General features: G+C 35.5%; 1 protein-coding gene across 1 annotated transcript in view; it reads left to right on the forward strand.

The window, feature by feature from the left end:
• Nucleotides 1-25,854, forward strand: part of LRP1B (LDL receptor related protein 1B) — a 339,912-nt gene extending 314,058 nt beyond the window's left edge. Inside the window, exons 82-89 of the mRNA XM_062578228.1 lie at nt 2,555-2,729; nt 3,356-3,460; nt 5,581-5,694; nt 15,688-15,764; nt 17,951-18,041; nt 21,897-22,041; nt 23,037-23,135; nt 25,714-25,854. Of these exons, the coding sequence (XP_062434212.1) occupies nt 2,555-2,729; nt 3,356-3,460; nt 5,581-5,694; nt 15,688-15,764; nt 17,951-18,041; nt 21,897-22,041; nt 23,037-23,135; nt 25,714-25,854 (947 nt within the window). The remainder of the gene's footprint in view (nt 1-2,554; nt 2,730-3,355; nt 3,461-5,580; nt 5,695-15,687; nt 15,765-17,950; nt 18,042-21,896; nt 22,042-23,036; nt 23,136-25,713) is intronic.
• The last annotated feature ends 654 nt before the right edge of the window (nt 25,855-26,508 follow it).

Here is a 26,508-nt window from a genome sequence, read left to right on the forward strand (position 1 = left end):
AAAAGTTTTATGTAACTTTAAGGTTCACAGTTAAAAGTGTAAATGTAAACAAATCTGTATGCTTTCTTTTCTCTTTTTCTCTTTTCACCTTGTATGTATGTTGGAATGTATTAATATAGCCTTATTACAAAGATTAGTTGCCTCTAAATTATCTTTTTTAGTCTCTTTATGATGTAACTAAAACCAATTCATAAGGAAGGAATGATACATGCAAATGAATAGGTATGCCTTCAAGTTGAAAATATTATTCTTATTTTTTATGGCAAGGACAGGACATTTACTTGCTGTATTGCAGATTGTGAGGAGCTTATTTTCGTCACACTTATCATCTCCAATTACCCAGTGCAGAATTTCTCCTGCAATTAGTTCACATAAAGGCTAATAACCAAAATGTGCTCCATGTCAAAGCACTGGAAAAATGAATTTAAAAGTAAATGAATATATAAAGAATTTCACTAAGGTTATGCATGTGATTATATACACACGTATTTGATGTATTTGCATATAATTCCATATTCAAAATTCCTATAAGGAGACATACAGAGTATTTAAAGTTTGTATCTTGAACCATTTAAGAACCAAAAACCTAAAAAAAAAAAAAAAAAAAGAAAATGTTTTCATCCGCTTACTATAACTGAAAGTGCATGTAGTGATCTCACAAGCTGTTATTTTCCCTGAAACTGAAATTCCTGAAAGAAAAAAGAATTATTTGTGTGCCATTTCAGTCCACAAACGCAGCAGCCACATTTTAGATATAGCAGAAGATTAATGGAATTTGAGACTATAATCAATAATAAAAAACAGTAATCTTTTTAGAAAGTATAAAGGTCTTACTTTTCAATTTGGGGGAATTTTTGTCCTAACAGCCCTGAAAACACTTGCCTCTTGCAATGTTCTTTTCATAAAATATCTCTTAATAATAGCTTTTAAAACAAAAGGGGGGGGGGTAAAGGAAAAAAGATGCTGGCACCACCCCAAAAAAGTACCTATCTGGACCTTGAATCGAGGGGCTACAAATAACTACTTCAATTAGTATCTTTTAAGCCTCTCTGCTGCCTTGGTAGAGATCATCTAAGGAGCTTAGTCTATAGTCTGCATAGGTAGGTGGAGATGTGTAATGGCAAGAGTCAAGCAGAACTCCCTTGCCCTTTATCAGAGTTCTTTCCAAAATTAGGAGTTAGGCTGGCCTGACAGCCCATAAAATACATCTCTGATGAGGGGGAAAAAATAAACACAGAGAAGCGTAAGCAAAATACATATCCCACTTTGAGATACCCTCACCAATCATCCAGCAGTCTTGAATATGCTCAGGAAAATATATTAATTTTAGTAATCTCTAATATGCCTTTTTTTCAACATGCCTCCCAGTGGAACAACAGTTTTGAGCGTTTACGTTTTCAGATTCAAGACGGAAGGTGCCATTCAGCCAAAATTTTGTTTTCTAGTGAACAGCTTGATAAAGCTCTACTTCTAGCTGCTACTGAGTCGCCCTCAGTCGTATCCTGAGCTTAAATAGACAGGAACGTTTCAGTAATGACAGAAAGGTAGTATTTCGTTTATGTGGACTATTTTAACTCTAAGTTGACATGGACAGATAGCACAGAATTATATAAAGGCTCTATTTGAGTTATTTCAGCTGCCCGTCAGGAACACGATGAAAAGCTCAAGACAATATTAACCACTCAGAACTGAAGAAAGCATTAGAAGCAGAGAGATTTTAAGTGGTTTGGCCCCGCTGAGGAGCTTAAATGACAAGAATTTTAAAAAGAGCTGTTCTATCAAAAGAAAGCTGTCAGTACTGCGTAAATGGAAATGAACCTAAATGTTAAAATGTCAGTGTTTTGTAGAACTGGAAGCCTCTTCAAGCAACTTATTTCTTTTAAAAGGATATGGGGAAAAAAAAGAGAGCTTCTGATGCTTCTGGAGTGTTAAAGAAATCACTGCCTGAAATCTTAGTCCTATGGACATTTAAGCAGTTAAATGAGCTAATGGGGTCTTGCAAAGTCTATGAAGATAAGAATGTGTATACTTTTCTGTAGAATTTATGGATTATGTCTTTATACATTATTATTATAACTTCATGAAAATTTAATATGTGGATAAATGAAAATAAAAATTATTTCAAAATACTGTTTCTATTTCAGTATCACGTAACAGTGTTAACACTAATATGAGCATATCAAAAGATTTTTTCCAGCCTATGTCCCATTAAAAAATATATTAACATTGCTCTGCTTTTCTTCTCACTAGTCATATCATATGGGGCAATGCTATAGATGGTTAAACATCTTGAAGAAAAAAAAAATCTCTTAAGAGCTTATACCTGTTTTCTTCTAAGTTTTTCACACTGCAGTTATAACCAGGCTACTATATACTGTGTGCCTGTTTTTAGGTATTCTTGATTCTTACTTATACTTACCAATGAGTCATTAGCTTCATTTGCCATTTTATTTTTGTTATTGTACCTTATAAAAGCCAAAAACTGAAGACATTACTTTTTATGATGTGATAATCTTTCATATTTTTTAATATCTAGCTTTCATATTGTTTGCAGATGTTTGCCACCATTACTGTGTGAATTCTGAATCTTGTACTATTTCTGATGATGGAAGTGTAGAATGTGTCTGTCCAGTACGATTTGAAGGTCCAAAATGTGAAGTAGACAAGTGTGTAAGATGTCATGGGGGACACTGCATAATAAACAAGGACAGTAATGATATAGCATGCAAGTAAGTGTGTGGGGGGTACGTTCAAAATTGCATATTTAGTAGTCATTAAATACTTTAAATCTGTAAAATTAGTTGCACAGTGGCTAGCCCTGAATCAGTCACATCAGAACAGTGTCTTTACGCATACAGGAAATTAATTCTAGAAGAACCTACTGACTCCTGCCTTTTTAAACCAATTTTCAGGGCACTCATCACTGCATCATATAGCAGGAGACTGAGCAGCTCTTCACTTGGAAAATATTCTAATAGGAATATTTAATGAAGTTAATAGTCTAGTTTTACCACATTTCTTAAATTTGTTCTTCTTTCTGCAGTATCTGTGACAATGGTAGAGACATACTATATACTAATGAAATCATATGTAGTGGGATATACAGTTGTGTTGCTGAGTGATTGTATAGGAATAGTTGGTTTTCATGAACTTAAAAGGAAAGATTTAAAATATTTTTAATGAAAGGCTCACTGCCTATGCTAAGTTTTTCAGGGTGGAAACGTAGAATTCCTGTAATTAGTAGATCTTGTATATATCCTAAAATATATATTTTAATATATAGATAACTATAAAGTAATTCACAATGGATTTAAAAAAATACTCATGGCTATTTGTATTTTTATAAACATGACAGCTGCAGTAATGGAAAGATTGCCTCTTCTTGTCAGCTGTGTGATGGCTACTGTTACAATGGTGGTACATGTCAACTGGACCCAGACACAAATATACCTGTCTGTCTGTGAGTATATTGCACTGTATAGGTAATTAAAATAACTGTGAGCCAACAAATACTAAAGTTTATATATGCATATGTTTAGGAAACGTAATGTGGTGTTTGCAGTGGTATCCTGTGGTGGTACTTTTTCTAGCTATTTCTATAACCTGATACTTTGTCTACTACTTGCAATATGGGTATCGCAAGATACATGTAAGATATATATTGCAAAATATATATAGGTATATCTTTTTAGACTTTAGTAATTTCAGGCTGGGTCTAAAACACATTTAGGCGTTTGTTCTGGAATGGCATCCGGAGGTGCAAAGTACGTGTCTTGCTTCCCTATGAAGTATATGGGGCAGGTAGCCTCTGAAGCTCTTGAAAAGATGTTTGCCTGTACCTGGTTCTCAAAGACAGATGAAGCCTTTTCTTCTAAAAGGATAGTCAGAGGTGATGGTGGAACACGTCTGTAAGGAGCCTGTAAGGAAGAATAATTTCTGTGTTTATTTTTTATATGTGTCTGAGGGTAGGTACATGTATCTATTGCTCTGCCCTAAACCTTTACACTACCTATAAACCATAACTGTTCTGTTGTGAGATTGCACTCTCCCTCCTGCAGATATGCACCACTATTGAGAAAATAATTCAAGATACATTTCTTAAGCCTAGACATAAAATGCCAAAGGAAATGTGATTCTGTAGTCTAGACAGTAAAGTACTCTCTTAAGAGGTAGAAAAACCTGTTCGAGTCCTTGCTTGAGAGCTGTGGTGTATCTTCTTGTTCAGCTGATAGATGTAAAATCTAGAAATAGTCATTGTAGCAGGAAATTAATTTCTTTCCTACTCTCAGTTGCAACACCTAATCACCTAAGCTACTGAGTCATACTGGGCTTTTTTTTATTTTGGGCTAATATGTCTTCCTATCTTTTTCACACTGCTGAAAAGCTTAGTTATTGAATAGTCTTCCACTTCTTAGAACAACCTGGAGGTCAGAGCATTCTCCAAGAGTGTATGAGATGCTAGAAGAAGTAATTGAACCTTAGTTTCTCATTTCCAGAGTGACATAAGTTATTGTCCCAAGGGATCTGGCACTACAACAACTTTGTAAAGAAAGTGCAGCCATCCCTTCATTTTGTTGATATGTATGAGGCAGGTGATCTTAGATGCCTGTTGTATTTGGAGTCTGAAGGAAATTAGATAGAGAATCACCTAGCTTTTGTAGTCTGACCAGTGTGAGAGAGGGACCAAGCTGTTCATCGCTGTGAAAGCTGAAGCGCTTCTGAATGTGCAAAGGAGCAAAGCTGTAGGTGCTATACTATTGAGAAGAAAGTATGTATGCATACATAACATACGTACTATATGCAGCTGTGGGATTAAGGACAGCTAACCTGAGTTTTCATGAATGCAGTTCTGTGTTGTGGTCCTTACTCAACTGAAAACATTTAAAATGCCTGTGTACGTTTCTCTCTTTCTCTCTTTTTTAACTATTTTGATATTTATAGCTTCATAAATGTCTTAGCAGAGGAGCAGAGAGATTCATAACTCTCAGCAAAAGAAGAATCTCACAACTGTAACATGCTAGGCTTAAATATGATAACTAAATCTGGTAATTCACATGCTTAAACACTTCATATAGCCATTTTGGAAGCTTATGATTCTTCCTTTTCTGATTGAACAGGTTTATAGTTTTTCACATTTTTATGGAATAGCATATTGAGGAAAACGAGTTTCATATATTCATTTGTGTATGGATTTACAATACATAAAAGCTGTTGATTACACCAACACTGCCAACTACTAAGAAAACAGTCATGAACGTTTTAAGGCAATTGCACTTCACATCAATCAATACAAATGTGTAGCACATTTAACAATAATATCTAGTTAAGAATATTAGCTTTGTGAATGCAGAAGTTTGTACAGACCCATTGTTTTACTGGTATTTGACTAACACTGATTATCAAACTTTGCAGTGTAGTATCAGATTGGACCTTCCATGTAAAAAAGAGTATTATTTAATATCTGTGTGTGTGCGCATGTGTATGTGTATGTGCCTTGCCATCATTATATGTACTGCGTTTAAAATCTGCTCAGCAAAAGGCAGAATATTTATGTAGGTCTATTTTACTGAAATTCTGCAGATGCTCTGTGGGGTTTAAAAGTCAGCGCTGTGACCAGAAAGTGAACCCTTGTGATTACTACTGTCAGAATGAGGGAATTTGCACTTTAACTGCGTTTAATGAACCGAGATGCAAGTAGGTTTAACCTTCCACTTAATGCTGCGCATTGTGTGACATCATTTCAGGCCACAGTTCATTGGGTCAAGTCATGCACATTCACATACATTTCACAATATATTCTTAATCGGGGGGCTCGTTTTGGTAATACACACTTACCCTTTGATAGTTGCGCTGATGAGTATATTTAAACATAGACTGTTGGAGTATCTATATCATTGGAGTGAGAAATGAAAATAATTTCAATAAGTATGTTGAAAATAAAGAAAATGCCACTTGGCTTTTATTGTTCACATTGTGAGATATTTTACCAAGTTAATCGTACACATAAAGTTTAGCAAATAGTGATATTGCACATGTTTTCAGTCCAAAACTAACTTTCATTTGTTATCTATACAGGGAAGGGAACAGAAAAGCTATTTAGCTGCTATTTCAACAGCTAAGCTTGTATTCATAAGCCTCTTTGTTAACCTCATATAAATGTGCTTTAAAATAGAAACTATCAAACAAATCAAAATAGGAAAGGTACATCATATAAAATAGATATTTTTGCAAGCTGTGTTTCTCTAATGGATTTTAGGCCTGTTTCTTAAAAAGACAGTTTTAATCCCCACTAGGAAAGGAAACTACCTTTGCCTTCGAAAATACTGTATGTCAGACATACACAGTGACATGAAATACCAGTCAGAAGTACGTGGATTTACTCACCAGTTGTTATGCCAAAGTCAGAATTCAAGTCATGAACCAAAGACCTAGAATGTAGTCAGTTGAAATACAGAAACTCCAACAGCTTTAATCTTATCTCATCTAAATGCATGGTTTATAAACCCATAATGCGCTGTGGGGATGTCATGTGTATGTCTGTTGGTGGGTAGCAATTAGAATTATTAGGTATGGAGAATAATTTTCTTATTTTATTTAAATGATGATCACAATTCCTATGTCAGTATTCTGAAGCAATGAAACTCTGTACCTTCAGCTGCCAAAGTCCATTGAAAAGTAGCTCTGACTGAGTGTACATAAAACAAGGAAATTGTTGTACTTGTCATTAGTCAAAACAGTGTTAATTATTTGAACTGTAAAAGTTTACTTTTTATCTAATGCAGGATTTTTACAGAAAAACAGAGAAAATTGTTTTGTTTTTTTGTTATTTTTAAGATGAATTTTCTTCTGAAGCATTACCTTTTTTATAGCCAGTAAGAGTTGCATTTTGTTTCAACTGGCATCAGAACTCACAGAGATATTGACAGCAGGATTTCAGCAAAGTTAATTGCATTGCTTGTGGAGTAACATTGTTACGCCTTTTTTCACATTACCTGTTCTCATAATCTTTTGGTTTTGTTTAGCTATATTTACCATCAAAATAATAATGATAAAAAATATTAAACCATCTTGGAATCTGTGATTAGTCTTTGAGTTGATAATGCGAATTTTAACCTCCTCAGAACTTCTTTGTGAGCCCGTGGCCAAGAATTGCAAGGATCCATGCTAGCAGAAAGGGATCATAGGATGCATACGCCCACTGATCCTGTCTTCCTGCTTTTCCAACAGTGCGTAATTGAAAGAAATGCAAAGGCGGATTGTTAAAATAGGAGATACGCTGAAAAGCTTTATGCTGCCAAACAGTTCCCTTAGACAGATAAAGATAACATTTTTTTCCTCCATATTCATTTGAGGCCAAAGTTCAGGACATACAGTAAACAAAGTTTGGACTCAACCCACAGAAAGTAAAGAAACAAGCCTCAGAAATCCAAAGAAAAGTATTCAGCTGTCCAAGACAAAATCAAACTCTTCCATACTTTCCAAAAGACATAATTAGGGAAAAGTAGAAAACAAAGGCTTAAAGAAGATATAAGAAAAAAGAAGAGTAGGACCTGTGCAAAAGCAGTATTAGATCTTGCTTCTAGAAGTTGAAACAATTTGAAGGAGTGTTTCCTTAATGAAAGTTGTAATACTTCTCTTTGAGAAAGATATCTTCCACAGAGAAGATGAGGATGATTTTAAACACAGTGAGTTTCTTATTTAGTTGATTTACTTTTTTATTCTTACTGTGACAATATTCCCAAGACCAATTTTAGTAGACACTTGTGCTATGCAATAGAGTGAATAATCCAACTTCAAATAAAAGGAAAGCACTAAAGCACATCAGTAATGTAGTGGTTTCAAAGTAAAATTGTACTGTCCTCCTTTCTCTGTTATCTGGACAGGGTTTTTTGAAGATAATTCTGGAGGGGTTTTTCATTAAATGTATTGTAAGATGGAGAAAGGAAGAATGAAAATGGGGAAGAAAAGAGAGTGGTGGTGAAGATTAAATTTGAGATTGTCCTGAATGTAAGGCAGAGAGTCAGATGAATTGGCAATCAGAAGAAGAGGAAGTCTGAAAGCTAGTAGATGACTCTCTGTTTTCTCATTCACAATCTAAACACAGATAAAAGTAGTTTTCCTATTGTCTGTTCAGACCACTGTTTTAGGACAGCTGCCAGTGACTGTGTCAAGTAATTGTTATTAGAATCTTCTAAACCCTTTTTCTCTTTACAAGCTAAAATGGTTTAGAGGAATGTGAAGAGAAGCGAGTAGGAGGAATGAGTTGAAGACAATTACGGTGATGTAGAGAAAAAAGTTTAATTCCATATATGTTTCAGTTCTTCTTGCCAACCTCAGTGCAAGCTCCAGTTGATCCCAGTGTCTTCTGTTTTTCTGGCACCAAGCAGTTCTTAACAGGAGCTTGTTTATAATTTTACCAAGCTCGTATTGGCAAGCAGGAGACGTCAGAGGAATAAACGAAAAGAGGCTTCTGAGAGCCACTGTGCAGTAGCCTCAAAGACTTCCTTTGTAAGTTCTGCTCCGTCTTCAGGGAATACAGTTTATCCTTCCTGCACGTCTGGCTGCATTATGTGTGACATCTATCTGGTCTCTAAGAGACAGTTAAGGACTAATATTTTTCTAAACTCATCTCCAGTTCATTGGTGGAGAATTTTTAGAAAGAAGAAATTGGAAATGGCTGGCTTATTTGTATTCTCATTCAGCAAGAACTCTTCTCTCTCGGCATGATCAGTAGGGAATGCAAACTTTATACACAATCAAGCCCTTATTAGCATTCACTAAGGCAACAGAGAATAAGATTTATCTATTCTGAAGGGCAATCCTAAAGCCATAATTATACAAGAGGAACTGAGAGGAACTGTAAACCTCTAAGAGCATACTTTGCTTTTACCAGCCTGAACTGTTAATGGCATATTTTTATCCAGAAATCTTCCTATTCAGTTTCTTATTCAGTTTTTAAAACCTGAATCAACTGAGCATTGGTTGTATGTTGCAAATAGAAGTTGTACTTTTCACCTAACAAGTCTATGAATGAATTAATTCACTGTGACTGCACATCAGCCTCTAAAAGGGATGAATTCGTGAAATTGCTCTCTAGTTTCAATGAATACTCTGTCAGGTTCTGAAAGATACAGAATATACTGCCACTGATCTTTGGATATAAGGTGCTGTGCAATCCAGATTGTGAATTCTTAGCAGTATTTTTACAAATATGAAGAAATTTCTTTATTCTTTTTTTCCATGTTGTTTTCCTTATTGCTCAATAAAGAAGGTTGATAGAGAGTTTAATATCAGAATGTTAAAATTTAAGGTACTGACCTTTTCTTTTTCTACGCACCACTGAGGGTATCTTTTAAGAATATGTTCTTACATATACTTACTATCTTTTTAGCATTCACATATTAAATTTCTTAAGGATTTCTTAAGGATTCTCACTGATAGGTTGTGTAGGGAACATGTATAACACTAGAAGCATATGAGATGTTTCTGAATCACATCCAGTAACTTCACAAATCCACTGAAAGCAGAACAAAAGGGAAATCAGGTTCAAACGGGAAACAAGAAATGCTTTTTCTATTTATTTCAGAAAATGTCAGTTCTATCTGTTCTATCAGTTTCTCGTGTTTTAATAGCTAACTTTATCTCGCATCTCAGTTTCTCCTCACAAATTATCTAACTGCATATGCAGTTCATGCAAGAGAAACAAAGTTTAGGGGAGAGATTATATTTTGTATTATACCAATAGAGTTGTAAAGAATATAGACACTTTTCAAACAGATCTTTCTCAGTTGTTATAAAAGCAGTGCTATATCAGTTAATTTAGTAAAGTATATTACTCTCTCCCAAATAACTTTGTTTCTTTAATGTCTTTACCATAATTATAGCTTACGATAATTACATCTTAGTATTTTTATTATCGTTATTTGCATTGGTACATAAATATTATCAAATTAGAATGCCCTTGCACTAGGCATTATAGAAATATAATGAAGTTCCCGTTCACAGTAAACATGATTCAAGATGATACAAGACATAGCAAATCGTATTGGTCCTTTTTTAAATCTGACTGAATTTAAGAGAGTTTGTAAATACTGGGATAGGCTTTTGAGCAACCTTGTATGAGTGTGTCTGAGCAGTTCAAGGAGATAAAAGTAAGGTTATATTACTATACTAGCTCGTATATGAGGATAGACATTTCTTTCTTTTTAGATTACTTTCAGCATAAAAGTTTGTGTAGTTCTGTGTATCTAAGTTTGGATCTTCTGTTTTCTAGGAGTATAGACATTCAGAGGACAACTTACAGTGTTAAATTAGTTGCCTATGGTTAAAAGTGTTGACTACTCAGAGAGCTTTGTGTGTTGTATTTCTAAATTAGAATGAACATCCTTTCTTCTGTAATGAAGAATAAGCCATCCTGAGTTGTTTAATTGCTTGCAGTCAGCAGATGCATGGCTTTTGAGAGCAAATTTGGTAGAGAAATCAGTGGCCTTTCAGATTAATTAATAGGTACGTTTCGTACTGGAGCTTGAAAGAAAGCATAACTTTGGTAGCAGAACCTGACAAGTGAACAGTGAAGAGAATAGGAATTAATTCTTTTCTAAAATGAACAATTTGGCTGAGCAGTATATTAAAGACAACAGTGAACAAATGGGGAAAACAAGTTCTGAAATTTCTTAAAACAGAGAACAAAATGCTTGAAAGTGACGACCTGGGAAAATTAGAAGACTAATTCCCACAGAAATGTAACAGACGAGAGATGTTCTTGCCAGCTTTATCTTCAATAGGTTGGAGAAAGAGTTTGTGTGTGTGTGTGTGTGTGTGTGTGTGTGTGTGTGTGTGTGTGTGTGTGTCTGTGTTATGGAAATCTGAAAGGAAAAAGCACGTTTCTCTTGATGGGGGAACTTTTCTGAAGCTCATACTCCATAATGCTCTACCCCTCTCCATTCCTTTCCTGTCAAAAGGTTTTCTTAAGTGGGAACAGTTTCTGTGTGAGTATATGTATGTACACAAGACTCACAACTGTGGCAGAACTATAATCAAAAAAAGATGTAGTCTGATTGTGGACAAGAAGGACATAGCAGATTGAAATCCCCTCACCTAGCATTTTTTGAAGATTGATTAAAAAAAAAAAAAAAAAAAAAAAAGAAAGCTATGGCAGCGAAGAATAGCTGTAGCATCAAGAACACTGCATAAGAGTAGAAGGCAATTCTAACCATGATCGGCTGTAAAAGTGGCAGAGAAAACAGAAGCTTTCATCAGATGTCTTACAATAAATGTTTTTCATATTATTTACTAGACTAACTAATGAGCTACTCAATTACAGTTACAACAGGAAGTTCACACTATTATGCTAGTTGTTTAAAATCTATCTACTAAAACCAGATTTGGTATAAATGTCTTGAATTTGAACAAATCAGCAGATTTTAACTTTACATTATAGAAAATCTTGTATCTAATTTACATATATATAGATATATATATATAGATATATATATATCTCGATCCAGTAATTTCTGATTCTTTTCATATCTTTACCACTTTGATACATTCTTTTCATTTTGGGTGCTCAGTATAATTTCAGCTCCAGTAATAATTATCTAGATACATTTTATCTTTTTATATTTTTATATTTACTGTATGTTAATAACATTAATACATGTATAATATACGTACTGTATACATTATCCTAGTAGCGGGGAGTCTGCTGATCTTCAACTGCTTTGATGATTCCACTTCATTCTTTTGCTTTGGGATCATAAGGCCAAGTTGCATCTCAAGACTTGTTTCTTTGCAGTGAACCACATACAGCAGCTATAAATTATGATTTATATATAGTATAATTTATACATATTACTATATAATATATTCATAGTATAATGACATTTATGTTTAAAGTGGCATTTAATTTTTCTTTGTATGTTTTCTTTGAGTTCCTCGAAAATGTTTTTCTGTATAGCACCATAACGTCAGTTCCTTGTATGATGAAAGCCTTACTTCCAAGAGTATCACTAAATGCATTTCAGGAACAGTATAGTGATTTAGTTTAAGGATTTTGTTGTGCTATGTCATGTCAGAGAATTGGGGGGCGGGATTATTTTAATTTGTATCTTTCAATGCTATTTAATATGGATAGTAAACAACTATAATCCAGATGTTCTATTTTCTAGTCTTACAAGTAATTTTAATGTTAAAGACATTTACAAGAGGAATTTTAATGCAAATGTTTTTCAAATATGAAGTAAGAAACTTTCATTTTGATATTTTACTGTTTTTAAAAACATAACTGTATATGGCTTGACCAAAAGGAAATGAAAAGTTAGAAAATTACCTTGTATAATTAGGAGGTACCATTTTTAAGTAAGAAACATTTTCAGTTTCCTTTCAACCTATATACTGTAATGACAGTTTCACAGATTCTATTGTATTTCTAAACATATCTTTTAATGCTGCATTCTTTGTCAGTCTTTTGATATGCATTGGTATATTGAGTTGGAAAGCAGTTCTCTACGAAAATACCTCTAACTGCATATTGTGTCTTCTATATTATATTTTTCAGACAATGCCTGTGGCACACACACACACACACACACACAAAAAAAAAAAAAAAAAAAAAAAAAAAGAGAGAAAGGAAAGACAGAGAAGGAAAAAAAAGTGCACATTGCCACCAATTTAGCCTTTTTGCTAGTTTTTTCTATTTGTTCATAAATTTTACAATCAAGTTGTTCCTTTTGGTCAAGTGCCAATGTATTGAGTTTGAAGTTTTTCAGCGTTCTGATCTGAACGTGCTTCCCAAGCAGTCATCTGTTTCTAAACGCAGAACAAGCTATAGCAGAGAGCGCGCAGTTTTGTTAAGGACCTTGGCAGCAGACTAGGTGCAGTCTTAGTTTGTGCCATTCCCTTTCGGAAGTCATACTGCTGTTCTGTAGAATGTTGCTGCTGTCAGAACTGTGCACTAATTCTGTAGGGGACTGGAGATTTGCACCCTAAGGTGTTCACTGTAGCACCTGCACCACTTAATTAACTCCAACATGTCCTTCAGTGTCCAGCTGCGCAGCTATTTCCCTCTGCATTTGTTTGTGTGTAGCTCAGGTTAGGCAGTAGCACTGTCCTGCTTCACCCTTCTGGATAATATGAATGTCTTTAATAGAACCAGTGGTCTTACATAGTGCTACTTCATCGATGTCTTTTTATTTGCCCATGCTGCAAATGTCGTCTCTTTAACAACAAAGCTGGTGGCAGTACTACAGAATGGAAGCCTCTGATACCAGGTGTTTTGGAAAGATACAAAATAATGCGCATCAGCTGAAACCTGAAGTCATTTCCCATGCTGGATACTAAGCAGTCTGAGTTTAAATATTCTAATATCAGAAAAATGTCTGCTGTTACTGTGAATAATTTCTGACTATTGTATCTGAAGACAAGTGAAACTAGTTAAAACCTGCTCATCTCTTCCACATCCCTATAGCAACAGTTGTCCATGTCCCAACCCCATCACTGTTCATGTGCCTACTCGTAGCTTATTTTCTGTCTCAAATTCCCTTGCAAACAACACTTTTTCCCTCTGAATTTCATTTCTCTTTTTATTCTGTTTGCCCAAGAAGAGTTTTTATTAGCTTCCTAGATCATAAAAGAGCAATCATTTTACCTCTAAGTATAGAAGAAAATGGCTGGCATCCTATTAGCCTCAGTTGCATTGATGTTTGTTGGAGACAACAAACATTTGGAATAAAGGAAAATGAGGTGACACCTAACTAACATGTTTTTATGAGACGTTTATGAAAAAATACCTCAGAAGTATTTTAATATTGCTGACTTTCACAATTAAAATGCCAGGAAGTTCTTTATCCAAAGAACTTTTAATCTTCCTACCTTAATTTTTCCATCTATTACATATATAGCTGAAGGGTTGCTTAGCTGCTGTGAATTTCTTATCTCTTGTGAGATTTTGAAATGTCTGTACATTATGCAGTTTTCTTGTAAGCTTATACCTGCACCTTTCCATGGAAATCTCTTGCTAGTTCCACTGTTTTATAATCTTTCACCTGCTCTAACATGGGCTTGTTGTCATGATTCTCTTATACAGCTGAATGTGTTTGAAACTTTCAGGGTAAACATTTATGTAGAAAGTTAAGGTAGGTCTAACTCTTAACAAAATCATTCCTTTTCAATAGTGAAGTTTTAAGTGAAAATTGCCTCTCAGAAGGAGCTTTAACCACATATGTTGCATTCCCAACAACGTTGCAAAAATTCTCCTAAAAAATATAAAACTTTCTGTTCTATGGTTCTATGGTCACATGCCGACAGTTTGGATACACACAGAATATATGAAGTATGAAGATTTATGGTGTTTCTCTACAAGACTAGAGATACTGGCTTTGCAACCATTCATTGCATAGTGATCTCTTGAAAAAGCAAATTCCTTAAAATAGTAACTTAGTAAGGTAGGCTATCAGTGTAATCATTTCCATTGGATGTAATTGCTCAAATGGGATCTATAAAAATGGAAAAGCTGCAGAATAGGAGAGAACATCTTTTGATTAAAATCATAAGTGTAACTTAGAATGTACTGAAGTGGTGGTAAGCAGCAGAGAAAATGTTGGTTGGTTTGAGTTTTAAAGTATATTATTGTGAACAATATTTTCTGCAATTGCTTAATAATAATTGGGAAGAGATAAGTCCTTCATGGAAAGGACATTTCAGTATGTATTTACCATCTATGAGATTAAGCAAAAGAACTTAATAAATTATAATGTATTTTATCTATTGTGTGAATATTTTTGAACCAACTAACAATCAATAAACATTTTTGAAAGACCGTCTGTGCATTGTTTATCTCTATAGAGTTTGAGCTGAGCACTTGCATAACATATTGTAGCAAAAATCAAATTAGAACCAAGAAGAAAGTTCAAATGTAATGTGAAAGCCAGTGAAAAGATTTGTGTGAATGTTAGATTGCGCTGGAATAGGCATAAGAGCAAGTTTTGAAACTAGTTGTTCCTCTACAGCGACCTACAAAGACAAGAGAGTCAAAATCACCTCTGGCAAAGCTAGCTAGAAATATCCTGTAAGAATTTCACAATTTTTTATCCTCAGTATTTTGTACCTTTCCAAATCTTTTAGTATCATAGGACAATGTCAGTGGTTAGGCCTGTCCACCTTTTAACTCTGCGATTTGCGTCTAAACCTTAGAAAAGTGTCAGATAACAGTGGTTCTGTATGCAAAGTATTCTTTATAGCATCCCAGTGGAAGCTGACCCTAGAAGAATATAGTGTGTTTGTGCTACGCTGCCCCTTAACAAATAAGCACAGCTGGACTAAGTTGGCTGTGCATAGATCCAGCTCACATATTGCTTCATTATTGCATAGTAAGTAGTAATTGCTAAAATAGATATTAATACACTGCTTGTTATGGCTGTTTTGTTATTTAAGAATTTTGGAAAAAGACTAGAATTAAGATTGCAATGAGAGTAATAGGAATTTAAGGTACAAAGCTATAGTTTTCAAGTAGTGTATTCAGAATGTTCAGAGTGTCATGGTGTGTTGCTCTCACAAAGCTTCTTGTTGGTTTTGTAGAATCACCGTTATCATTTGTGTAGTTCTTGAGAAGCTGCTGGTGGTTTCTTTAATAGGTTAGTGCGTTAACAGCTAACATCTATTAATTTCGCCATCTTAATTGGATCCTTTTAGATGTTCAGCCAACTGGTCAGGCACGCAGTGTGAGAGGCCAGCTCCCAAAAGCAGCAAGTCTGACAACATCAGTACAAGTAAGTACTTCAAAAAAAACAACAGCTATCACATGTCAAATTTTGTTCTGTTTACAAATTATAACTTGAGGATATTTTTGAAAGAGAGTTTCTGAAATGATATGTGGTAGTTGCCTATTTTTTATAAAATAGCAGATGTAAGTCTTTCTCAACATTTGATTGACATTCGGTGCTGTATGAGGTGGTTTGGATAGATGTCATATTACATAAACACTCTTTCAAGGCTAGCCTGTACTTTTCTTAAAAAAATGTATCAAGTGACAGGTGCTTGGTGATATCACTGCTGCGCAGAGTGTGAGTACAAGACCTCTGATCATTTAAGTCCCACTGAAAGCTTCAAAAATAGAATTGTAAGTAGTTCATATGTTTTGCATTGGCTGTCTGCAGAGATTTGAATTTTTCCTAGTGTGAAAATCATTCTGGAAGTAAGATAGCTCCTGCCGTGTTTTTTAAACATGTCTGTAAGCATAAAAGGTTGGTATTGCTATGCTATCGGTCAGTTTAAACTGGACAAGGTAGCCTGCAGTGCACTGAGTATGCTGACGTATCCTGCTGTACATCCCTCAGTCATATTTAATCCAGATGGAATGAATTGCCCACTATTCAGGTCGGCTTGGTCACCTAGCAATCCAGACAAGTGAAATAGTATCTACAAGCTGGAAATGCTCAAAAAGGCAGGCAGTATTTCTTGTGGAGGAAATACCTGCGATGATTTAGAAAAGAAGTGTTCATCGTGGGCCTGGGGTTAGACCCCAGGCTGCACGATGATCGCCAGACAGCAACTCATGCCTGGTAGGTTGGTTTTTTATTTTGCATTTCTTCCTGTACACGCACATATATATACACACATGCATATATACACGCGCACATATATAAATGCACCTGTGAAGACATAAACAACTGTTTTTTCTTCAAAGTGGAACTTCTTCCAGTTTTTCACACAAATGTAGTCTTACAGTGGCATTGCTGGAGGGTCCTTTACGTGTCGAATCTTCGTAAGTTTGAATGAATTCAGAATGCCTCAGGTTTTTATTCAGTAGTGCTTCATTCTGGGCCTATCACAATCTGACTTGGCTTCCAGTAGGTCTTCAGGTAGAATCCAGTTACATAGTTTGTAGTTCATTGTTTAGACCATGTTTAATTTAGAGCAGAAACTGCCAACAACTTACATAGTTGTCAATCTAACATAATATATGAATGATATTTTTATTTTTAACCAGTTATGTATTGCAATCTTAAAGAAAATTTGTGTCGTTTCGCATTTTCCTCTTAACTGGAGTCATGTAGTCTGCAAGAGCCAGTTTCAGAGCTGTTACAGCATAAAATTATTTGTAGCATGTATTTCCCTGTTGCCAGATACTTATATTAGAACTGTGAAATTCTTAGAAGCATACAATTGCTGGCCTTCTTCCTGCAGGTAGTCTCATGTCACTGAAGTCACCTGCCAAAATAAAGTTCAGACAGTTTTCTTCATCTCTGTTCTCCCCTCTTCACCTTTCTTTTAACATCACTGTCTGATCTGTGCACTGTTTTTCTGCCACATTAAGCATTACTGCAGTTGCCTTGATTGCTTATATCAACATAACAAAATTATTGGCTCTCAAGCTGAATGCAGTAAAATGCAGGAATGTACCAACCACCTATAAATGAATTTTGCTTACTGCTTTTCATTTTTCCCACAAGTAAAAGTAATAAATATATATAAAAGCTAATAACAGAATTATTCAGTCAGATCCATGACTACTAAATCTTTTAAATTAATAGGCATGTGATTTAAATGAAGTGCTAAAGATGATGGAGGCAGTTAAAGTCAGTGACCACGCTACTCAATCCAAGCTGTTGCGTGCATAATCATAGGGTAGAACAGGGCAAAATTTAGAAGAGTTGTCTGTAGTGAGAATTAACCCAAAGTTTTGATCCCCAGAATAAAGGAGCACATGGTTTGTTGATAAACTTACTTGTAGTGCGTACCCAATATCTGTAACAATATTTTCCCATTTATCAATATTCAAATCTTCAAATAATGAACCTCAGCACAAATCACATTATACATTGGTAAGGGAAATGCTTCTTTTTTAAATTAATTGACTGTTTCACATCTGTGAAAATTACAAGATCAGAAAAAATTACAGTTGAAACTGTGAGTATTCAGTGATATTCAATGATATTTCCTTTTCCTGTTTCAGGAAGCATTGCAATCATTGTTCCTCTTGTTTTATTGGTGACCTTGATCACTACTCTGGTAATTGGACTATTTCTTTGTAAAAGAAAACGAAGGTAAGTAATTTTATACTTTTGCACGATATAAAAAATATATTTAAAATACAGACAGCTCTTTTCGTATCAGAAATCTACTTTATACATGTTGAACAAGTATTTCATTAAAAAAAGTGTTTCTGGATGCAATGAGTTAGTTACATTTTGGTTCTTGTAGGAATAATCGTCTCTATTATTTATATTCCAGCATACAGTAGATAAGAAAGTATAGTTCTTTTCCTGTCAAACTTGACCAATTCTGCAAAGCTGTACAAGTGTTAATGTTTTTATCTAGAGACTTAGTGAACTTAGTAAACAGAATTAATGTATTTCATTGAAACGATGTAATCAAGAAAGAATGCTCATCTCTGTAATTGCTTGTAGATAGTCTATGCAGAATTTCCAGTTTCTAATTGTATTCCCTCTGATTTATTTACATGGATTAATATCATTTGATTTTATATAATTTAGGGTGAAAATGTAAACAATATTCAGGGTATCTACCATAGAGTCCCAAGCCTTGTCATCACTACTGCATTTCTTTAGTATCTTTTATAGCAAGTTTCAGGACTGACCAGTAAATCTTTTGTTCTCTATAATTCTCTATGATGTTCTCTATAATTTAGCTGCCTTGGAGCTGGTAATTAATTTAGAGAGGGCAACTATCGTTTTAACTGTGGCAACTTCTTCAAAGACGATGTTAAGCCTAAACAATACCCAAGCTTTATGTATTTGAAATTTTTTTGGTAAAAAATCTGAGTATACCTGTACATGATTGGTATATTGGTGAATTTGCCAAGGGAAGTTTATAACTTGGAGACAGGTAACCTTGGTACAACAGAGATTTGGGGTATTTATAAAAGGAAAACTAATTATATATGCAATTTTCTGTTGGCTTTGGAAAAAATAGAGGCAAAAGGGATGAGAAGTGGTGAGTTTGGAGCAAGAGAAGGTTTACAGAAAGGAATAGAGAAAGAAAGGAGCAGTGGACATTGTATACCTTGACTTCAGCAAGGCTTTTGACACTGTCTCCTGTGGCATCCTCCTAGAGAAGCTCAGGAAGTGTGGGTTAGATGAGTGGACAGTGAGGTGGATTGAGACTGGCTGAAAGGCAGAGCTGAGAGGGGTGCCATCAGTGGCGTGGAGTCTAGTTGGAGGCCTGTGGCTAGTGGCATCCCCCAGGGCTCAGTACCGGGTCCAGCCTTGTTCAACTTATTCATCAATGACCTGGATGAGGGGATGTAGTGCCTCCTCTGCAAGTTTGCTGATGATACCAAGCTGGGAGGAGTAGCTGACACACCTGAGGGCTGTGCTGCCATTCAGAGAGACCTGGACAGGCTGGAGAGTTGGGTGGAGAGGAACCTCATGAGGTTCAACAAGGGCAAGTGCAGAGTCCTTGCACCTAGGGAGAAATACTCCTAGGCAGCAGTACAAGCTGGAGGCTGACCTGCTGGAGAGCAGCTCTGCAGAGAAGGACCTGGGAGTGCTGGTGGATGACAGGTCGACCATGAGCCAGAAATGTGCCTTGTGGCCAACAAGACCAATGGTCTCCTGGGGTGCATTGGGAAGAGTGTTGCCAGCAGGTCGAGGGAGGTGATCCTGCCCCTCTACTCAGCCCTGGGGAGGGCTCAACTCGAGTCCTGTGTCCAGTTCTGGGCTCCCCAGGACAAGAGAGACATGGAGCTACTGGAGACAGTCCAGCGCAGGGCTGTGAAGATGATCAGAGGGCTGGAGCACCTGCCCTGTGAGGAACGGCTGCGAGAGCTGGGCCTCTTCAGCCTGGGGAAGAGCAGACTGAGGGGGGATCTGATCAATGTGTACAAGTACCTGAAGGGAGGGTGTCAAGGGGACGGGGACAAACTCTTTTCAGTTGTCCCATGTGACAGGACAAGAGGCAGTGGGCAGAAACTGAAGCACAGGAAGTTCCGTCTGAGCTTGAGGGGGAATTTCTTCCCTGTGAGAGTGACGGAGCCCTGGACCAGGTTGCCCAGAGAGGTTGTGGAGCCTCTGTCTCTGAAGATCTTGAAGGCCCACCTGGATACAACCCTGTCTGACATGCTGTAGGTGACCCTGCTGAGCAGGGAGGTTGGACTAGGTGATCTCCAGAGGTCCCTTCCAACCTTACTGATTCTATGATTCTATGAATAAAAACTGAGATAGGCAATGTTGAATGGAGTAAATGTTATGAGTATCTTGACCATGTGCGAATATAGAGATGAAGGTTATATGAGAGAAGATGGAATTTACACCACTAAGAATGATAGAGCAATAGGTAGCAGGGGAAGCAAGGATATTTCTGCTCTGTGCAGACCCCTGGGAGAGCTGATAGCTTCTTCATGGTTAGAAAAAGCTGGCACTGGAGACAGAAATATAACAAGTTAAAATCAGACTCCAAATAATAAGTGTGGCCTAGTAGAGAGCACCTGGCCTGGGAATCAGAAGGCATAGCATCTACTGCAGGCCTGTAATTGCCCTGCTTTTGGTCCTGAGCAGCTTACTTCCTTTCTCCTGTGGCTTATTACCCACCTGTGAGGCTCAGATGATGACTTCTTTTGTAAAGTCCTTTAGAAATGGGTGATGAACCTATTACTGCTGCAGATACCACCTTCCATGAGACTATTCAGTCCTCCAGACTGTCATTGCCATCTCACGCCTAGCATCTCTTCTGCAAACTCTGTTGTTTACTAGTAATCATAAAATTTAAAATCCTTTTCTAAAAGTCAGCAATTAAAAAAAAAAAAAAAAAGATTGCAGTGTTAGTAACACACTTAGCAAGCCAGGCTCCACAGACAGCACATGTTACTGTACCTAAACACCAAATTTAATGACAGCCAAATTCTGACAACTGGTTGAAGGTCTGTAAATCATTTCAGTTGAAAAAGTTACTTTCACTTGTTGAATAGTAGATCTTCAGTAGTAAAATAGAAATGAACCTGAATAGAAATGAATAAAAAACCTTTTTTTTTGAAATTGTATTTGAAAGCGTGTATTAGCTTTTTTTATCTCTTCAGAGAAGACTTTCAAGTATTAAACTAGGTGTAGATTGTTCAACAGTTATACAGTGCAAGTGTTTAAGAAATGTATTTTTCTATGCCACTGCAGAAAAATATAGGTCTTTTAGCATCTTATGACATCCCTAGTAGTCTTTCATAATTCTAGAGAACATGCTGCATCAGGAAAAACTCTTCAGTTTATTTCAGTTGCTCAAACTAAAATCTCCCTCTTAGCTAAAAGAGCTGAATTTAGCAACTCAAGCAGATAAACTCAATCATGTGAAAATCATGTACTGATCTTCGTTGTTATTTAATTCAAGTTTAAAAATAAGAATTCACCTTTACTCAAATTTGAAAAAAATCCAGTTGAACTTCAGCTTTTCAATAACCAATTGATAAGGAATACAAACTGGAATTTTTAATACATCACAGCGAGACTGTTTGCTTGTCCTCAGACTATGACTGACTTTGGCCAACTGCTTTCAAATGAGAAAGTTGATGACTCCTATTAGCTCCATCCAAATTACTGCAGAGAATCTGCAATGAATTTGCAAAGTCTTCCTTGGGAATTGAGGGAAATGTGGAAATAGTGGGAGGAATTCAGGGGCATAAACAATGAGTGAGTGCATTATATGAATTTACACGGCTACAACCAAACTGAGAAAAATAGTAAAACACTACAGTCCATTTCAGATCTGCTCATATGCTCGAAATGCTACTTTGTTTGAAGAATACAAGGACTTTCTTATTGTCTCTGTAGGAATTGCTGTTTCCTCATACTGATTTAAGATAAATAAAGTTAAACTAATACTTTTTTAGGATGAAATATTCAAGAAAAGACTTGAAAAATCACTAGTTTGTTTTTTGTGTTTATGCATTATAGGACAAAAACTATCAGAAGACAACCTATTATAAATGGAGGAATCAATGTAGAAATTGGCAATCCATCATATAACATGTATGAGGTGGGCCATGATCACAGTGAAGGTGGTCTTCTAGCTTCAGATTTTACTGTAAATGCAGAAAAGGTAATTTTTTTTTCTAGTGGAAAACTACTTATTTTATGTGTTACAGTGGTTTTAACCTTGAATGTAATTGATGGAACTTAAAATAACCACATTTATATTTAGCTATTCAACGAATATAAAGACAAGTTAGATTTCATTAGAAAATCTTCATGTATATTTTACAAATTGTTTTGCAGTCCAGTGCTGGTTGATGGACATTCTTACTGGTGTCTGCATTTTACCAAGACAGAGTTAGAACAAAACTGCAAAAAGCATTTTTGTCATAGAAATATCTGCCTTAAATTACCAAATTATAACCTATCTTTTTTAATCTAGTCATGAATATACCGAATGGAAATATATTACCATTACAGTCTGCCTTTTGAAATGCGAAAGAGTGTATTCATACATTTGAGACTACCTTATTTCATATATGAAAAGTTCCAAAAGCACAAAGCATTCGGAGTCCTGGCTGGATAGATTAAATGTTTACACAAAGCTGCTAAGCGTTATCGTTTTATTGTGAAAGACGCTGTCGCTTCTGCAGCATTGCTCTTTAGTGGCTGAACTCCCCGAGTGACGTGCTGTGGGACGGACAGGGTATCGCTGCGGTGTCTTTCCTAGAGCTCTGTAATCAGACATACGGCGAAGGGCAGCCGTCACTCTGCGGCATTTCTGACAAAGCAATAACCAAATTGCTGTCAGTGTGCAGAACACTGGAGGTAAGACGAAAAGGGACTGACTCACTGGAGGATGAGTAACGGAACCGATGCTTATTTTGAAGCTTGGCTCTAATGCTTAATGAAAAATGGTTTTCAAATGCTGAGTTTCGTTCTCCTTTTGAATGGGAGAATCTTCCTAGCTAAAGAATACTTGTAAATAGATGAAGTGTTTTAAAATTTTAGGTAGCTCTAAAAGAATGTTTTTAATCACTGCACTGTTTGTTTAACAGTGATTACGAGTACACATGGAAGATGCTCTGTCAGCACAGAAACTAAAATTTTCTGTTTATACAGGCCAGATACATAGGGGGAGGGCCCACTGCATTCAAGCTTCCCCACACAGCTCCATCCATCTACCTAAACTCTGACTTGAAAGGACCACTATCTACAGGGGTGAGAAATGATGATTCCAATTCATTTCATTCCACCACAGCCCCTTTCTAAACAAAGTTTGTGTGTCATTTTAGAATAGAGGCATTTTCTGTCCGTTCTTTATTTTGTTTTATTATTACTTTTACTTACTGCTTAATTGGCAAAAAGAATGACAGGAAATAATACATTTCAAATTTGAAATAAGGAATGCCTGTCTGCATACAACATTTCATCTGTACTCATCATTATAATATGATCTAAAGCTATAAATATATCTTTGCAAAAGAATACAAAAGCAATACAAAATATCATGCTTTTCATAGCATTAAACAAAAATGACAGAAGTATATCTTGATATATTGTGCAAAATATAGGAAATTAAAGGCATTTAGCGAAGTTTCCAACTGAAAGAAGTTTCCAAGTAACTGAAAACAAGTAATTTTAATTTGTACACATATACACTAAAATGAACAATTTCCATTAGTATTTGCAATGCATTTTTGGACTGTTCAGCTTCCAGTCAATTTTTATTGATAATGATAACTAACATCATAAAATAGTTATGTATAAAACATCAGAGTCTGACTGCAATTTAGCATGATTTTGCAAACATTGACGTTTAAAATCTTAAAAAGAAAGGGACATCAATATAATGTTCATTTTCATATACCTCACTTTATATTTTCATCTTTGTGCCATTTGTATTGTTGCATGATAAAACTAAGTTTTTTAGTATTTGAAAGTTTAATATTTTGTGTAGAGTATGATATTTATGATGGACCACAACACTGTAAATGAGGAAAGGTAGAATATATGCCCATTTCTATCATTAATCGTTTCCATTATTCAAGTCACTCTAGTTACTTTCTGTATCTCATTGTAGTGCGTACTGCATTATACTATTGGTACCCACATCATAAGACGTTATCCACTGCTTTATATATGTCAGTAACTCCATGAGGCACTGACAAATGAGAAATATCATTATACTGTTGTAGCTGTTTTCCTTAATAGTGATTGTCAATCAAATGAAAAGTCCTGCCAAATGAAATAAACCTAAATTTCTGTTATTTTAAATTGCTGATGATAATCATTACCACTGATGTACAGTTCTCCAAGTCAGTGTGGACAGACAAGTATAACTGCAAATTTGCTCTCATAAATTACTGCAACAACTGATTGCCTATTTATGTGCCATTGATATAAAAGAGTAGCTGCTTCTTTCTTTCTTTTTTTTTTTTAATGAATGTGACTCACCTTTTCCTGCCTCCATTCCAGGAGCATTTGATACCAGTCAATCACTTTATCGTCTTTAAGAGAAGGAATAGGCAGCTTTTAACTAACCTGGATGAGTAGCTGCCACATCTAGCTAGCCTAGAGAATACGTAACTCTTGGTTCAGAAAGGGTATTGATGGAAAGGGAAGCGCCAAGATTCCGAACTGCTTTTAATCCACATTAGCCAAGGCATAGTCAAGGTGTTTGCAGGAACATTTACGCACTTCTGAGCTGGGTTATTCTGAGGTTCTGAAGTTCAGCCACTTCTTACATGCACCAAACAAATCTACCTGTTTTCTGTTTTTTTTTTCAGCTTACTGCTGTTCCACTTGCAATATTTGAATACACTAAACTGTTTTGTTTTGTTAGTTAGAGAACAATCATAAGGTGCCCTTTCCAGTTATAAGTAATAAGCTGACAAGCTAGTTGGATAGCAGAGGTCGTCTATGAGACAGTAAAAACAAAGTGTGAAGGAATAGATGGAGACAGTTATATTAAAAACCCTAGATAATGCTTTCTCTTTAGCATGAATGTTAGAAGAGTAAGTTTTCATCCATGTTACGCATCCTTCTGTGCTGTTAGACTCAGGATATTCTCATGTACTGAAGTGCTTTGCAGAATCAAAAAAGGACTTGTCCTATGCTTAAGTACCACTCATTGCAATAGATTTTCTTCATTACAGTCCAAACTACCAAAATCATTAACACTGAGAAAATACTTCTCAATCTGTAAATACTATGATGTGTTAACAGTTATGCTGGTTTATTATTAAATTAAGTTTAATTTACATTATCAAAGTATTGAATTTTTGGTCAAATCATGTTGTATATTTGGGCCACAGAATTCGAAAACATGGTCAGCAATTGATGGGATGCTGATGTCTTAGAACAGGTAATATGCAGAACCTGTTGGTTGCAGTTTTCTACTGTTAAACTTGTCACATGGTCTCACAGTGCACCTCCTCTGTAAACTTCTTCATATCTATTCTGAAATCTTCCAGTGTAATAAGGTGGACAAGTCAACTTCAGAGACATTTTTCAAGGTTTTTGTTTTTATTATCGTCACTGTTTTTATGGTTTTAGTGTCATGCTGTTCTGCATGTCATGTCATTGATTATTTTAATAGCATGTCTCATACCATGTTTTTAATTTTAACTAAATAATTAACTCATTATCAGGTTTTCAGAAGTCCAGGTACCTATTAAATATGTCCAATTATATTTTATGTGCACTTGTTCTTGCTTTAACAAAACCATTTCCATTTCAATAAATATTTATTTCTTTTTAACCTGACTGATAGAATGTATGCTTGATTTCTCTGCAGCCAACAAATTACTCCAATCCAGTATATGCAAAATTATACGTGGATGGACAAAACTGTCGAAACTCCTTAGCAAGTGTCGATGAAAGAAGAGAACTCCTTCCAAAGAAAATAGATATTGGGATAAGGGAGACTATGGCATAATCTGCTGTTACCTTTTATACGCTGTATAAATGTATAAAATATAAGGATTACTTTTCTATGTACCAACAGTATTATAATTGTTTTGGCATCAGCATTACCTCTGTTTTTTGTTTGGTTGATTGTTTTCTGGGTTTTTCCTTTGCTGATGACTTTTGACTGACCATTTGTAAGGTATTTTTATGAAAAAGAAACTGCACTACGGTACAATTTACAACAATGCTGCTGAATAACACACCTTTAAATTTGTTAAAATTGCAAACAACGTATTCGTTTGTAGCGTGAAAATGAGCAATCTATTTTCTATGAACTTTTTTGGTTCTACTTAATCAATGAAGATGGTATCTGCACTTTTTCATTATGTAGTCTGGAAGCTGTAGTACAGTGTGTAATTTTGTTTATTTTAAATGATGAAAGAATGGTTGAATGGTCTACTCTCTTCTTTGTGCCCATTAGAATTTCTCTTCAGATCCTGATAAAGATAGATAACTTTTCACAAACAAACATAACTTGCTTTTAAATTAGCTGTAGGTTGCCAAGAAGTAAACAAGACTATAGAAATGAAACATCTAATGATCTGCATGAACACAAATGATTATGTTTCAGAAATTCAGTGACTGTACATGATATACTAAACATATATACCATGTAAACAAG

The sequence above is a fragment of the Rhea pennata genome, chromosome 6 (genome assembly GCF_028389875.1).
Source record: "Rhea pennata isolate bPtePen1 chromosome 6, bPtePen1.pri, whole genome shotgun sequence".
Classification (NCBI taxonomy): domain Eukaryota; kingdom Metazoa; phylum Chordata; class Aves; order Rheiformes; family Rheidae; genus Rhea; species Rhea pennata.